A 15,476-nucleotide genomic window follows, 5' to 3' on the forward strand; every position below is an offset into this window, starting at 1 on the left:
ATGGACAGTTTTTAAAAGTGGAGTATTACATATATGGATGAGCCACATTCTTTGGGTCCATTCCAGCGTTCACGGCGCTTGAAATACTCTTATGGGCGTTCCACATAGCGACTATGACCGTTACGGTCGCGGAGAGAGCGTCATTCATGACGTCATGACTAATGTTCACGATAACCATTGTCAAGAGATGGGTCGAAGTGAGCATCGAAAGTATGAGTCTACACTCCATAATTGAAAGAATTAGGGGAGTTTTCAAATCTCATGCAACACAGATTGCAACCATTATTTGATGGGATGTTATAAGTACTTTATTTGTAGTGCAAAAATAATGATCGTGCTTGGTTGTTTTCTCATAATGAGTTACAATCGTTTACCAGTATATTAAATGTGTTCATTTAATCTTTAGGTAATGATGAAATTAAAAGTGCCATATCTAGGGATAAATGTCACTTACTTCTCGAATTTAGAATCTCTACCCTCCATACATACAACATTAGATAGCCGATCTCCATTTTCTGGTACAATTAGGATGGGAGTTGTATTGAGGATGTGGCTTATATACAACATCATTTATATAAGCTAACTAACAGTTATAGGTTTGAAAAATCTCTCTATGAAACCATTTTTGTTTAAAATGAAAATGAAAACCAGAAAATTTGTTCTAGTACCCTCCGATCCTGTTTATAAAAAGGAATGGAAGGAATTTTCAACGGAGTAGGCTTAAAATTTGTTTAAAAATCCAGGAAATTTATTCGGTAAACCCAAGGATAGAATACCAGACTGGGAAAAGAGTGGTATCTATGAAAGTTCAGTTAATAGGTTTTCCTTTACCTTCAGTGCCTGAAGACGATACCTTGATTATCGAAACGCGCGTCAAATAGTGTAATTGTGAGTGTTGTGGTAGTGGTAGTGCGTTCAGTATGTATAAAATTGGGAATTTCTATTGGCCCTTTTCATAATTTGGATATGACTGGTTTTCAAACCGTAACAAAATCAATCGATTGAATTTAATATGTTGAGTATAGGGGTTGTAGTTAAACAGCACACGATATAATAACGAAATATTTATTTATTATTCGAATCATTTTGCAGAGTGTCTCTTCTATCCAACATTTCTTTATGCGATATATCGTTATTTGATTTGAAATGATTTTGAATTAATTCTTCTGTGACATCTGATAATTTCGATGGATTCCACATCGGTTTATATGTCTTATCCACAATAATAGCTTTGGTTCCTGTAAAATAATTGTATTACTAAAATCTAGCAATCGAGAATTAGTTTTGAATGGAGTTTTTTGTAACGTATAACTGTAAAATTTTATTCAGAAAGTATACTTAAAATGAAAAGTATATTACGTAACAAGAGTTGTAAGTAACCAATTACGCACGAAGTGACAAATTTCATGAGTGCGTAATGGGCTTACAACTCGTGTAACGTACTATACTTTTTCTACGCCCATTCATGCATGCTACTTAAGATTAATAATAATTAATAATTTTTAAAGAAATTGCATAATGTGCTGCCTACATTTAGGGGCATCACTCTTTTAATCCTAAATGTATCTCGCTAATGCTAAAAGTTTTTATGTTTTTTAATTGACTAAATTTGTGTAAATAGACCAAATAAAGTCTTACGCAAATAAAAATTTATAAGATCTCATTACGTACATGTTATTGTTAAATGTCATTTACAAGGAATGTTGACAGTGCGATTTTTGACGTTTACAGTCATGGGCGTAGGAAAAGTATCATTAATTCATCAACATGTAGCAGCAATGATAATTCTTATGCTGATCCTGATCTTATCTTTTGGATGTAGAAACTATAGTCGGGACAGACAATTTGTTGCTGTCATTTGTCAAATAAAAGTACTCTCTCATTTTATACCTCATATAAGCTCATCGGACAGTCTGAAGCCAGCGGCAGTTATTCAGTTATTCTGGTACTCCTTTCTTTGGAAAGAGGACAATATAACTGAGAAATGCATTCGGGGGGATAATAACACAGATCAAATTGAACAAGCATAGGTATTTTGCCAATTACTTGCACACAAGGGGCAAAATGGATTCGACCGAATGCCCCTACCATGATGCAGGAGGATGGACGATGAAAAGAGAGGAATTGGAGTCCCAGATCGGCGAACTGACAACAAACACTATTATGGTGAAGATGTTGAGATGAGATAACTACTGGGAACTGGTTTCTTTATACATTCAAAGAGTTCTGCGTATAAAAAAGGCTGACCTAGAACAGATAGCGATATAAGTGAGAGACAGGGAGTAGCGAACAGGAAGGATGAAGAGGGAACTCAACCGGAAGTAATGTGTTAAACATTTCTAGGTTGGTGTTTGGAAGAAGACGTGGTTTTAGTTGATGGATTTAATGATGAGCTTCCGAATCCAACACTCTGTGCGTAAAAGCTTTTTCTCCACCGGAAACAATATTATTTTTAATTTTGGATCAGTATTTCCTGACTTCGTTTTTATTGTATACTTGAAATAGATCTACCCGATCTATCTATATGAGAAAATACGATTAGATAAAAATTAGTATTATATATTTACCTTCCAAGACGTCCGTGAATCTGTAAAAATTAGGAGATAAGTTACTTTCCAATGTTAAGCAATCTCTCAAGTTCATATTTCTGGTTATTTGCATTTGTCTAAGAATAACTTTTAAGCTTGTAGGTGAATAAGTCTCCAGTAATCTTCTCGTTTCTTTAGACCAAAGAGAGTTATCATCTTTAAGCTTTGAAATAATATCTTCAACAGTTTCTTCATTAAAACATCTATTAATTTTATCTATTAATGTAGCTACGTAGCTTTCTGGTATAGTTTTTTCGCAATATTTCTCAATATTAAAATGCTGGTCATTTGTAACTGAGCAATTTAGAATATCTTCTTCCATTTTCTTTATATTTTTACTGTAGCAAAAGTTTTTAGAGTATCCTATGTGAATTAAATCTGCTCCTTTCAATACATGTCCTGTTAATGCCAGGAAATTACGGAGAGGTATATCAAGTTTATTTAGGAAGTATGATCCTCCTGCATTTGGATGGAAACCAAATTTAACCTCGGGCATTGATAATAAAGTATTTTCTGTAACTACTGGATGTTTTGAAAAAACAGCCATTGATGCTCCTGCTCCAAAAGCTATACCATCAATTATTGAAATTATTGGTATTTTATAAGTAAATAATAAATATAATATTTCATTCAATTTTTTTATATATTTATATAATATATTAATATTTTTAGTCCTTTCAATAGCCTTGAGGCATTCTAATATGTCTCCTCCAGTACAAAATGCTCTAGATTCTATCCCTTTTATAACAACAAATTCTTTTTTAGTTTCCCATTTTGAAAGTAGTTCTATTGTTTCATTGATCATTATTTCATTAAGAGCATTTAAAACGTGAGGTCTATTGAGAATAATAAGTCCTGCCCTCTCTACTTCTTTGGTAACTACTAACGATTCAGTTGAATACTTTCGCAACAGTTTTCTTTTCACATGCCTCGTTATTAATCTGGTTGTATGTTGAAACTATAATAAAAAAAAATATTATTCAAATGTGTGTGACACATCACTCAGTAAGTCGTATGACCAATTAAGAAAAACACATTTTTTGCCAAAAATCGAATGTATTTATCAATGTAATCTCATTCAATAGCAATACAATCATTCCAACACTTCTTTAACTTCTAGATGCTTGTAGAATGATTTGTCTTTTGCCTCAAAATTTCAGCAATTGCTTCTTCATTTCAGCTGAATTTCTTACCGGCGAACATTTTATTGAGATCAGCGAATAGCCAGTAGTCACTGGGGGGCCAGATCTGGACCATACGGTGGATGAGGAAGCAATTCGTTCAATTTAACCATCGTTGCCATCGACTTGTGAATCGGAGCATTGTCTTGATGAAACAGTTGTTTTATCCTCGACATATGAGGCCATTTTTTCTCATTTTTGCATTCAAACGATCCAACATCTCTTTGTAGTATTCGCTATTGATTGTCTCTCCCTTTTGTAGATAGTCGATGAACAATATTTCATGTGAATACCAAAATTCCGGAGTGAAGTGATGGATCCATGTTTTATCCATTATCATATATCGACGCAAACATGATTTATTACGTGTAATCATGGCAAAACATTATTCTGAATCATCAACACATTTTTGTTCTTGATCGACTGGGAGTAAACGCGGCACCCACTTTGAAAACAGTTTACTTATGGTCAAATGTTCATGTATAATTGTAAACACACTGCCTTTTGATATCTTTAATGCCTCAGCTATCTCACGCAATTTCAATTTACGACTAGATATAACCAATTTGTGGAATCCGGATAACAATCGTTGTTCAACAAGAATTAATGATAAATTAAGACACAAAATTGTTTTTAAAATAAAAAAAGTAGCTTCACTTAAATGTCTTTAAATTTTTTCTGATTAATCGAAATGTCATGAAATTTTACACATAGTCTTTTGAAAGTTGGTATTTCATAAACGTCATATGGATTTGGCAATGGCAACGCCATCTGTGTGTCAGTCATACGACTTATTTAGTGATGTAATATTAATGTCTAAATATTGTTTCATTGACCAAAAACAAAAGATAAACCTCGAAATGGATTTCAATTTCAGTCAAACCTAGAAGTTTTTAACTTTCATTCAAACATCAAAACTAAAATGGTCTGTTTCGGGATTTACCTAGCCGACTCTAGAAGCGAGAGGCAGACTCGGTGAAACTATCTGGAGTGCAATACTTAACAATCCAATGGTCGCACAAGATCTGATAGATTCATTCAAGAGTGTTTAGTTTATAGTTTGAAGCCACCTGGCATGAAGGGCCTTAGGACTCGTGTAGTTTCCTCATTCCCCACATCTGACAGATCAATAGTACTTAACCATTAACCACTATACTGATGATAAAAAACGAGCACAAGATCGGGGTCGATATTTTTGATTAAATGTGTGCCGACTACAACGTCCAAAGGGCAACAAGAAGTTGACCGATAGCCATATTTTACTTTATCCAAACATTGCTGAAACTTATTCTCAGATCATCGAATAATTATTCCCGAATATTCAAATGCAAATGTGAGAACCTTGCACATACTGTGGGTGGACAGTTTTTGAGGCCGATTCATAAGCCGTTCGAAGATGTACCTCATTCAGCTGTCTATAAGAGAAATGAAAGTGTAAAACATATGGTACTAAATTTGGAAGCTAATGCTTTATAAAATGCGGTTGTAATAAAAGCTGGGTGCCATCTCCATTTAATCAAGGCTGGCGACTATTTCGGCATACTTATTTCGGTCCTGAGTGGTGCGAATTAAAGATGAAGTGTTCATAACAGTTCAATCGCATATGTTTTTTTACCCTGAATGTTGTCTTCGATTTTTCCTTCTATTATTAATTTCAGTATATTATACTTGTTGTTAAGGTATATGTGGCACAGATAAGCGACCTTTCTTCTTTTTGTTGTTATAAGTAACTCTCTTCCCTTTCCCATACGTCTAAGCACTTCATCGGTAGGTATATGTTGAGTCCATGGTATTTTTACTAGTCTACGGAAGATCCACATTTCAAAAGCCTTGAGTCTGTTCATGGTATTCACTTTTAATGTCCATGTTTCTGCTCCATACAAGAGAACTGAGTGCATCTTTACAACAAAATGGTATCTTAAGTTTAAGTTCAAGGTTGCGTTACATAATAGGTTTTTCACCTTTAGGAATATGGCTCTAGCTTGTTCTATACGTGATTTTACTTCGGGTCTACATTGATAATGTAGTTTTATATACCTAATCCTACAAAATAATACATTCTGATACAGAAATGATGTTCAAAACCCGATTTCAGGAAACTCAGTTCCAAAGCTTGCCCAACCAAATATATCTCTGCTAGGTTTGACGAGATTTTTTTGGTCAAAGATTACAAAGATTACAAGATTACAAAGAACAACGTAATTTTTTGGATTTTAACTAAGACTTAAAGATAAAATAGAGGATTGGCTATTCAAACATAGAATAGCGTTGCCAATACGTCGGGATATATCCCGGTTTGAAGTTACATGTTCTGGTGACCTGGCTATTGTTGTTGTCCATCATGTATTAGCTTTTCAAAAAGAGTCCAAAAAGGAAGAAAATAATAATTAAAGCGGGAGTTAAGCAAAACAACTATACAACAATCTAAAAGTGAAGGCAGATAGAGACGTTTACAAATAAACGAGAAAATAAAAGAATATTCAGCTAAGCAGTCATATTCAAGTCAATCAAAGAAGACGCGAAACAATCCCGTTATTTCTCGGCCCAAGCCCTGTAGGAGTAAAGGAGCTTATACACAAACATCTTAATACATTACTAAAAATTACTAGCATAACAAACCCATCAGCAGTACTAGCAATATAAGGCTTTTATTCCGCCATCTGTATTTTTCAATACTATCCTGGTTAATAGTAAATATCGTTGTGTATAGAAATGTCAGCAAAGTCAGTTAATGAACACGTGTAGACATCGCCAAGACAATAGAAAATTGAAACGAATTAATCCTATCATTCTCAATTCTTTTCATTAATCAGATTCATATACGAGCAAATATCTAGATATTTTGGAATAAAAGAAAGATAAAATATTCTTAGAATGCATAATCATATTTTGAGATAACTATGTAGATTCAGGCAGTGTTGCCGAGCGTATAATCGAATAATAGGATGTTATTACTATTTCATTAATGTAAAATTTTATACTCGTGTATGTATTTAATACATATAGGTAAAAATTTCCCGTACGTTGAAGATAACCTTACCCTTCATAAGTAGTGTTGTTTGATTTCCATTCAAAGTATGAATAAATGGGGAGTTTTGAAATTTGTAAGCCTGGCAACACAGCGCGAATCAGTCACGTTTCTACATAAAGTTTACTTACTGCAATATTCATTTTTTTATATTGTTTAAAATGAAACATTCGTTCACTTAACCAGAATTTTTAAGTAAATTCACTAACTTCTAAGTTTTCCGGCTTTTTATTTTCCACAATACATAAACTTTGTAATACCTATAACCTTGACATGTGTTATTGAATACAGTAACGTATTCAGAATGAAATTTAAGCGTATCTCTACATAATCCAGATTCAGAGTACATTGATTGAATACTCGTTAGTTAAATAACTTAAGTCACAACAAAACTATATATCAACATAAAATATAAATAAATAGAATGGTTTCAATAATCTGACTACTGTTCTCGTTGGGTGTTAAGATTATATATGACGATCTATGCAAGTTATCTTATATATTAAAAAAATTGATGATTTCCATTCCGAGTCCGTTCAGGCGTTCTACCCAACCGATTTGCTTAATTTTTTTTTTTCAATGAAAGGTATTGATGCACAGATCAGCCATCAAAAATCGGATTTCATCTAATTTTTACTCAAATGGGAGTTTTTCACATACACACGTTCTATCCTCAATATCTCAGGTTCTATTCAAGATAGAGATTTCGTTTTGGTTTAAGAACACTCGTTGAAACACCTTCTTTCTTTTGAGTTCTTGAACACTTAAATCGGTTGAGTTGGAGATGAGCTAGGCGCGGACAATCAATGTGGAGTTATGGATTTTTTTAGGTTTTTGGCAATTTTTCTACATTCAAAGATCTATATCTCAGGTTCTAATATATATAATATAATAATGTCAAGGTAGAGATTAAACCAAAGGGTCGACGCACAGCCAATGTTGTTTGGAAGGAAGTATTGTGAAATTACATAGTCTACTAGCTTTTACCCGCGGCTTCGCTCGCATCGAATCCATTAAATAAGTATCGGAAATCATTATAATAGAAAAGAACGAATTCTGTAGCTATATAAGAACCTGATATATAGATCTTTGAATGTAGAAAAATTGCCAAAAACCTCCAAAAATCCAAAACTCCACATTGAATGTCCGCGCCGAGTTCCTCTCCAACTCAACCGATTTAAGCTTTCAAAAACTCAAAAGAAAGAAGGTGTTTCAGCGAGTGTTCTTAAACCAAAACGAAGTCTCTATCTTGAATAGAACTTGAGATATTGAGGATAGAACGTGTGTATGTGAAAAACTCCCATAAGTAATGTACAGGGGGAAATCGCATTTGAGTATAACTTGAAAATGGTGAAAATTAGATGAAATCCGATGGTTGATGGCTGATCTGTGCATCAATACCTTTCATTGAAAAAAAAAAAATTAAGCAAATCGGTTGGGTAGAACGCCTGAACGGACTCGGAATGGAAATCATCAATTTTTTTAATATATAAGATTATGGTCATCGAAATGTGCAGTGAATAGTGAAAAGTGTTACTAAAATGGAGGTGTGAGGCGCGTTCGTCATAACATATCACCAACGTATCCAGAACTTTCCACTGACAGATGCCTGCTGTTATTACATTTGATAATATAGAACGTCATATATCAAATGATAAATTGAAGTTTTTTTACTTTATCATTTATTTATTATATATACCACAGATTAGACCTCAAAATGGGATCATATATGTCATGCATTTTCACTGTTAGTATTTTTCGCATATATAATAATTATATGTTCAAATTAATATTTTCTATATTTTTTCAGAGTTCTTCACCAGCATCTACCTACGACATGTCTGGTATACAAAATAAAAATTTGCCAATAATTTGGATAACCGGCCCGCCTAATTCCGGCAAAAAAACAATAGGACGACTTATTCGGAATAAATACGAGTTTGACTATATCAATATAACCGATTTATTGCGGGAGGAAATTAATAAAGAGTCTAGTAGAGCTGTTATTATCAAGAGACACATAAATGCACAAAAAAAGGTTCCAGATGTAAGTTATTCACATGACATATATCAAAACGCGCGCACCAATGAAAATGGCGAGTCAACGAAAATCTTTCCGTTTTAAGCGGATTTAACAAATAGAAACTCGAAAGGGCGATTAAAAGATATTTTTATTCTAAGAAATACGAAATTGTGTATAATATTTGTGGCATCCTGCACGTGATCAAAGGTGTCAATCGACAGATCTTCGTAAGCTTTGATCAATGGTCGCATCAGCGACCGTAGGCTTGGAGATACTGCCACCTAACGGTAGCGGTATTAGTCGGAGTCAGCATTCACTCACTTTTGTATGTATATAAAAACAGACAAACGGACATTATAATTAGAAACTAGATTATGTGAATAATTCATGGAGCTCTAATTCGTTTTCCTCGTCCTCTTGACCGATTTCAATAAATTTCTTCTAAGAAGGCTTCAGTTGATTTAACAAATATCTGGTCATGTTTTGTTTCGGTTTTTGTTCACTTTTCAGCTCTGCTACTGTTATCTAGCCCAAATTAAAAGTGTTCTGAAGTGTGGCGTACGCTCCAGAGCGTGTTGAATTTGTAACGTATTCGTATGTACCAGAGAACGATTCCGCATGGGTTTCACAATAGTTGCACAACGGTTTTGTCTGCTGAATGCGATTAATGGTATCAGTTTCGTATTACGGAACGGCCAGGGTTAAAAACTACACCACTTTAATATTTCTTTTTCACAAAAAGCTTAAAAGTCATTCTCGTTGGAAACTCCACTGAAAACTGTGAAATGAACGGTACAGAATCATCAGAACTTGATTTTTTGGTAAAAAATATTAGAGAAAGCACTCGCCGACTAGCCGGCTTAGCAAGCTGGCTTGTTAGCTTGTAAACTCGCCCCGTGTACTTGAACCTTTAACCTTTAATCGCGATAAATGATGAGAATGTGTGAAAATTTTTCCAGGGCGTAAATAATATTTGGGGCTTCCTTCAAAAAATTACATTGATGGTAATGTGGTGCCACCCTTATTTAACACATTTTGACGGACATTCATTCATACAAACAGATTACCATCTTTGTTTGTACCCTTTATAATTGAAAATAATTATAAATATTTTTACCAAAAATTATAATATGTCATTTTCCAAACATCACAATATTTTTTATTGAGTATGACGTATTTTAAATAATAGGATTTTTCTGACATAATGATTTAGTCTTAAACCTCACTATTGCGAGCTGTGAGCCTTGACCCTCCCTAAATTTTTCTCTCTCAATTGTTCCTGTCTATAGGTGCTCCCTTCCAATTGCATATCTCTAAAAGACTGATCGCTACTTCTTCCTACCAAGTATTCTTGGTTCATCTATTAGCACTTCGATCACTTTCCGAACGCTACTCAACGTGATTCAGATTATTTTCCAAAACGCCCTAATGACATAACGCTTTTAGATTAGATAAACTTATATGAACTTAATTAAAAATATAAAACATCCGTCCTTTTTGGGTCATATATCAACTGCAGTAAGTTTTTCCACTTCCCTTTTCAATGCTGTGGTATAAGCTCTTTCGATTCCACCTATTGTTCCGAAAAAAATTGCCTTTTATGGATATTTTGAGACATGAGGGCAAACAGATTTCGTGGGATTTTTGTCACTCCTTCTTTAATAAGTTGATAAAGGCAGCCGTTTGGACTGAAGCATTGTCGTGTTGCAGCCTCAAGCTGTTTATGCATTGGACCCTGTGTCTTAGTCATTTCGTATGAACCGCGACTCAAAAGGTCTATTTTGTCCCCCTTTCTTGCTGCGATACTGGAGAGCCCAGTGTTTACAGCTGATCCATTAATCTCTCGTATGTGCCAGAGATCTTCGTGCTCTGTTTCAAGTGCTCCTGGTGTAGTGCTTCTTCTAGCATCTTCAGGCGTTTGTTGAGGCGACAGTGCCCCGATAGGACTTAGATTTATACATTCAGCACAACTTCTCTGGTTGTTTCTCAGAAGAGTCTGCCTTCACAGACCTGGAGGTTGTCCCAATAATTGGTTTTGTTCCAATCTACTTTCTTCAATTGATAATGCACTGGTATGTGCCACCACTAATACTGTTTTTTCGCAAACTAGTCATCTGTAATGCTATTGCCAAAAATTTGGGGATCGCATTTGGGCAGGTAGAAGTTTTCTTGGCATCATTCAACAGGGCGCGACTTTTTATCCTTAATAAGTACTTTTGATACCATGTTAATACTATAATCTTGATTTACCGTAATAATCAATATATTGGACCTTAAACTCAAATTTAATAGCTCAATAGCTCTTTCACTAGTATTTCCTTGTCGATTGTGGTTATCGTGGATGGAAAATTTGTTTTGTTTTACAAGGTTACAACACAATGCTCTCCGTATGCTTAGAGCATATATCCTCTACTGGTTTTCACGGGCCTAATCAATGTAGAGTTAGGTCATAATCAAATCACTGAAATCCCTTTTAGAATATAATATAGATCTTTTCGGAAACTATGACACTATGCCAGATAGATTACTTCTCGACTGATTGAGGATTCTAGCCTAGAACGAGTTTCCGTACGTAGATTTTCTATGGAAATTTCAAATTTAAAGCTTTTTCCCTCAAGTATCCTTCTGCTTTATTATTTTAGTTTTGTGCTTTAATGGTTCCATAATATTTCATGTTATTACTCTATAGTTTCTCTGTGTTTATAGATCTAAATTTGGTTGTATAATAGATTCCAGGTTTTTAATTATTACCCTCTCACACAGATATTATGCTAAATTGTAATATAATATAAATTGCCTATTGAATAACCAAGAGTACAAAATAGATAAACTCATAAGCGGAAATAATAATTAAAAAAAAAACAAAAAGAAACCTGTACAACTGTATAAATGAAATGGCTATGACTCGATTACTTTGACTAGTTTCTGAAAGTTAATTCTGAAATTGTTAATGTGACCTAGAGATTTAGATAACGAAAAACCTTAATCAGATGTCACTTCTATTCCTTCTATTCTTTCCAGAAAAAGGAAAGTGTCAAAACATCTATTCGCACTAACTAATGGGTTTTCTTATAAACGGGAATTCAGTATTTCCGATTCTATTTTTTAAGGAATTAATAATCTCGATGGATTATCTGAAATTTACAAAAAATATTTTAGTATATCGTCATGGACCTTCTGAAAGAGTCATTGTTGAATTCAACAACCGACAAGGGATTTGTGATAAGCAATTTTCCTAAAACAATTAGACAAGCCGAAGCTTTTACAAGAGAAATCGGTAATGTTAGCTTTGTATTTTATCTTTACACTGGATTTCCATTACTAATCGATCGCGCCCAACGGAAGTCTCCAGTTCCATTAGATCATGACGTCCTTCGAAGAAATCTATCGCTTCATACCAGAGAGATAAAAGCTTGTCTTGGAAAATTTGCCGTGAAAATTGAAAGTGTAAGTAGAAACTTAGTAAGTTAAGAAACACTATTGAAACTCTAATTTCAGATAAACACAAGTGGACTACCAGAGGAAACTTTTCCGAAAGTAGAAAGTGCTCTTATTCGAAGAATGAATATCACAAGACCAATAATAACTGAAACCGATTATATTCAAACTCAAAAGATTCAACAAAATGATCAACAACAAAAATCGCCATCAATTGAAAGCATAAATCCAGAAGACATACAAAATCCAGACAAATCCAGCAAGCAGGAGGAGTTGAGTAAAGAAGAGGAATGCAATAAGATAAAAGAAATTGACAGTAAAGAAGAAATGAAAATAGTTGAAAATAAAATACAGGAGTTGAAAGAAGAGTTGGTGAATTCCATTATGTCTAACGAAAGTGACATCGATAATATTGTAACGAAAGATAATGAATATGAGGAAAAAGAAATCAAATTTACTGAACTAAATCAAAAGAGTATTTAGATTAAACTATTAAATTTACCTGATGTTTAATTGACATTTCCTTGAAAACGTCGACATACATATCCGTACTAAACAAATGTGATTCGAACGGATGTTTATTTTATTCTTTTATTCGGTTTTCATCAGTTAGTGCTTTGTTGGGAGACAATTTCTATTACACATTTGTTTCATTTGGTGAGAATAATCATAAATTTATGTTAATAATATTTATTGCTTGCGAGTTACCTTTTTTATAGCTACATATTTTCCAAACGTACACGAAATTGAATATTTTGGTTTGAGAGTAGATGAGGGCGATGAAATATAATTTTTTGCGTGGAAAGTATTCACCATAGGTGAAATGAGATAAAATAAAATGGAAATTAGATAAGATAGATCATACTTTAAGACATAGGCTCCTCCATAGGTACATCGATGTAACGAAAACATCGATATTTCTGCATGCATCGGTATTATGCGATGTATCGGTTGCTTACAAATATATTCGATACATCAATGTAATTTCGTCGATACATCAATTGTCTAATAATAACATAGCAAGCCTTAATAGCAAGTTTTCACAAAAAATTAAAATATGGATATGAAAACATAGAGTATTGCACATTTGAGAAATCTATAATAATATCTACACATACAATTGAAAGCTGAAACAAGTGACAACACTGTAAAAATTTTGTACGGTAACAATAAAAGCAGCTTTTTAGTTACGCGGTTTGTTCTTTGTGTTTAAATTGTACATTTCATTTTATTTTATAATATTCAAGTTTCGTGTCTACGATGTTGTACAATTTAATGAAAGGTAAGTTTGTATATACGTAAATTTTTTATATTAAATAAATTCTAAAGAACTTTTCCTATATGTATTGCTTGACATTTTCACTTCGTTGATAATTACATAATGCGACGATGCTAGGATTTTGTTTCTTTCTTTAAAAATTAAAGGTTTAAGGTAGTAATTGCTTTAACATACCTAATTTTTTATACTTTCAGATTTCAATATGGCTCCTACTAAAAAAGTATAGTTTGGAGTTTCTTTGAAAAAATTTATAACAAAACTGGCAAATGCAAACATTGTCAAAAAAATACAACCAATTTAATGGGACATATCAGAAATGAACAAAAAAAAAAACAAATATCAGGATCACAAACCGAAAATGCTACTTTCTCGTATCGAATCAACCTTCTACTTCCGGAGGGACATTTGAGGAAACTGCCCCTGATGCAGGTGAGAATAGCAAGATCTACGTTTGAAGCAAAACCGAACAATTCAAGAATACTGATGCGAGAACATTTGAAAGAAGTGATGGTGAAGCAGCGATCTCAATACAACGTCAAAAACTAATAACAGATGGTTATGGTGCAAGATTACATTGCAGAAGTCGGTTTTCGGGTTATGGGGTGGCCAGCATATAGACCTGACCTAAATCCTATAGAACATTTATGGAAAGAGCTAAAATGGAGAACTCGAGCTAGACTTTCTAACCCAAACTCGATCCCAGAGCTTATTGTTGCAGTAGAATGGTGGCTTAACCTCCCACAAGAAACAATAACTTAAATCAATGCCAAACTATGGAAGTGGCTTCAATATTCATGTACATACGATACGAATTTTTTAGCAATATGAAACTGAGTATTTCAGAATGCATGTCATATTTGGGGAAGTAGTAGAGGGCGAAAATGTGTTAAATGCAGGACAATCGCATACAATCAAGTACCTAAATTCAGTAATTAAGGAACATTTTCGGAAAAAAACAGTTTCTCTAAAATGAAGTGAGCAAATTTTCAGTTGTCTAATCCATTCTTTCCTTCTATCAACCAGTTTTCTCTTCCCAATTTTAGTTTCCACAAGAACTTCAGAATTTCCTGCTACTGGAAAACTGTGAAAGCTCAGTTAGAGAAAGAAATGAGGATTATAACAGTACTAATTCGATAATTATATATATATAACATAATATATATAATAATAATAATTCCGATTCAAAATGAATTAAACGGGGAAATAATTTAATTGACAGTCTCCATTTTACACTGCTTCAAGTTACCCAAAACACAACATTGTTTATAACTTAGTTACACATACACCAGTCAGAGGGAGTATCGCTTATGAAAAAATACTTATAAGGGATTAGCACCATGGACATCTTCGCAAATAAATTATTAACTTCCTATAATTTTTTGAGAAGTTATACTCAGCTGATCTTGAAAGGTGAACATGTGATATCGCATTGTTTTTAATTGATGCACTTCTGCCTTCAGCTCTTGGATCAGTTCAGCGTGTAAATACCTACATGTCTTTTAATTGAAATACCATCGGGAACAGCAGCAATGTTTTCCGCAGAACGAACTGAGCGATCTTGCACAGGTGTTTTCACATCTCTTACTGACCCGGTTTGTTGAAATTTGCGTACAATTCTCTCCATTGTTGACATATTTGGCCGATTATGCCGACTAAAAAATTCACGTGCACGAAGTTCCTTTAGATTTGAACGCCTAAAGGCTTTTTTAGCAATCTTAATGAGCTTTTCCATTCAAGCCAGTAGCTTTTGGTAGATGTGGATAATTAGGCAAACTTGACTAAAGTCGATTAGGAATTCCTAATAATAACAGTAAAAGTAAACGATTTTAACAGAAAAAAAAAATAAGAAAGACTGTTCGAAAGAGCCACGAGATAACAAGGAAAACATGGATAGAAATAAAAGGACTAGCAATTGAAAGGGAAATATTGTGATACATTT

The 15,476-nt window shown here is 33.7% G+C and overlaps 2 protein-coding genes across 3 annotated transcripts; one reads left to right on the plus strand and one right to left on the minus strand.

The window, feature by feature from the left end:
- The first annotated feature begins 182 nt into the window (after window positions 1-182).
- LOC130903552 (adenylate kinase-like) lies at window positions 183-12,759 on the plus strand. Of its 2 annotated transcripts, none has more exons than XM_057815724.1 (4): window positions 183-406; window positions 8,608-8,844; window positions 11,980-12,267; window positions 12,319-12,759. In XM_057815724.1, the coding sequence occupies exons 2-4, from the start codon at window positions 8,635-8,637 to the stop codon at window positions 12,739-12,741; spliced, it is 921 nt and encodes a 306-aa protein (XP_057671707.1). In that variant the 5' UTR covers window positions 183-406; window positions 8,608-8,634; the 3' UTR covers window positions 12,742-12,759. The 2 variants fall into 2 exon arrangements, with proteins under 2 accessions (XP_057671707.1, XP_057671705.1); XM_057815722.1 differs by lacking the exon at window positions 183-406 and adding an exon at window positions 8,397-8,544.
- On the minus strand, window positions 1,052-7,093 carry LOC130903551 (3-hydroxyisobutyryl-CoA hydrolase, mitochondrial-like). Its single transcript, XM_057815721.1, has 3 exons — window positions 6,929-7,093; window positions 2,568-3,546; window positions 1,052-1,238 (listed from the first exon to the last, which is right to left on the minus strand). Exons 1-3 carry the CDS (start codon window positions 6,965-6,967, stop codon window positions 1,066-1,068), a joined length of 1,191 nt encoding a protein of 396 aa, XP_057671704.1. The 5' UTR covers window positions 6,968-7,093; the 3' UTR covers window positions 1,052-1,065.
- Window positions 12,760-15,476: the final 2,717 nt, after the last annotated feature.

This window comes from Diorhabda carinulata, chromosome 2 (genome assembly GCF_026250575.1).
Source record: "Diorhabda carinulata isolate Delta chromosome 2, icDioCari1.1, whole genome shotgun sequence".
Lineage (NCBI taxonomy): Eukaryota > Metazoa > Arthropoda > Insecta > Coleoptera > Chrysomelidae > Diorhabda > Diorhabda carinulata.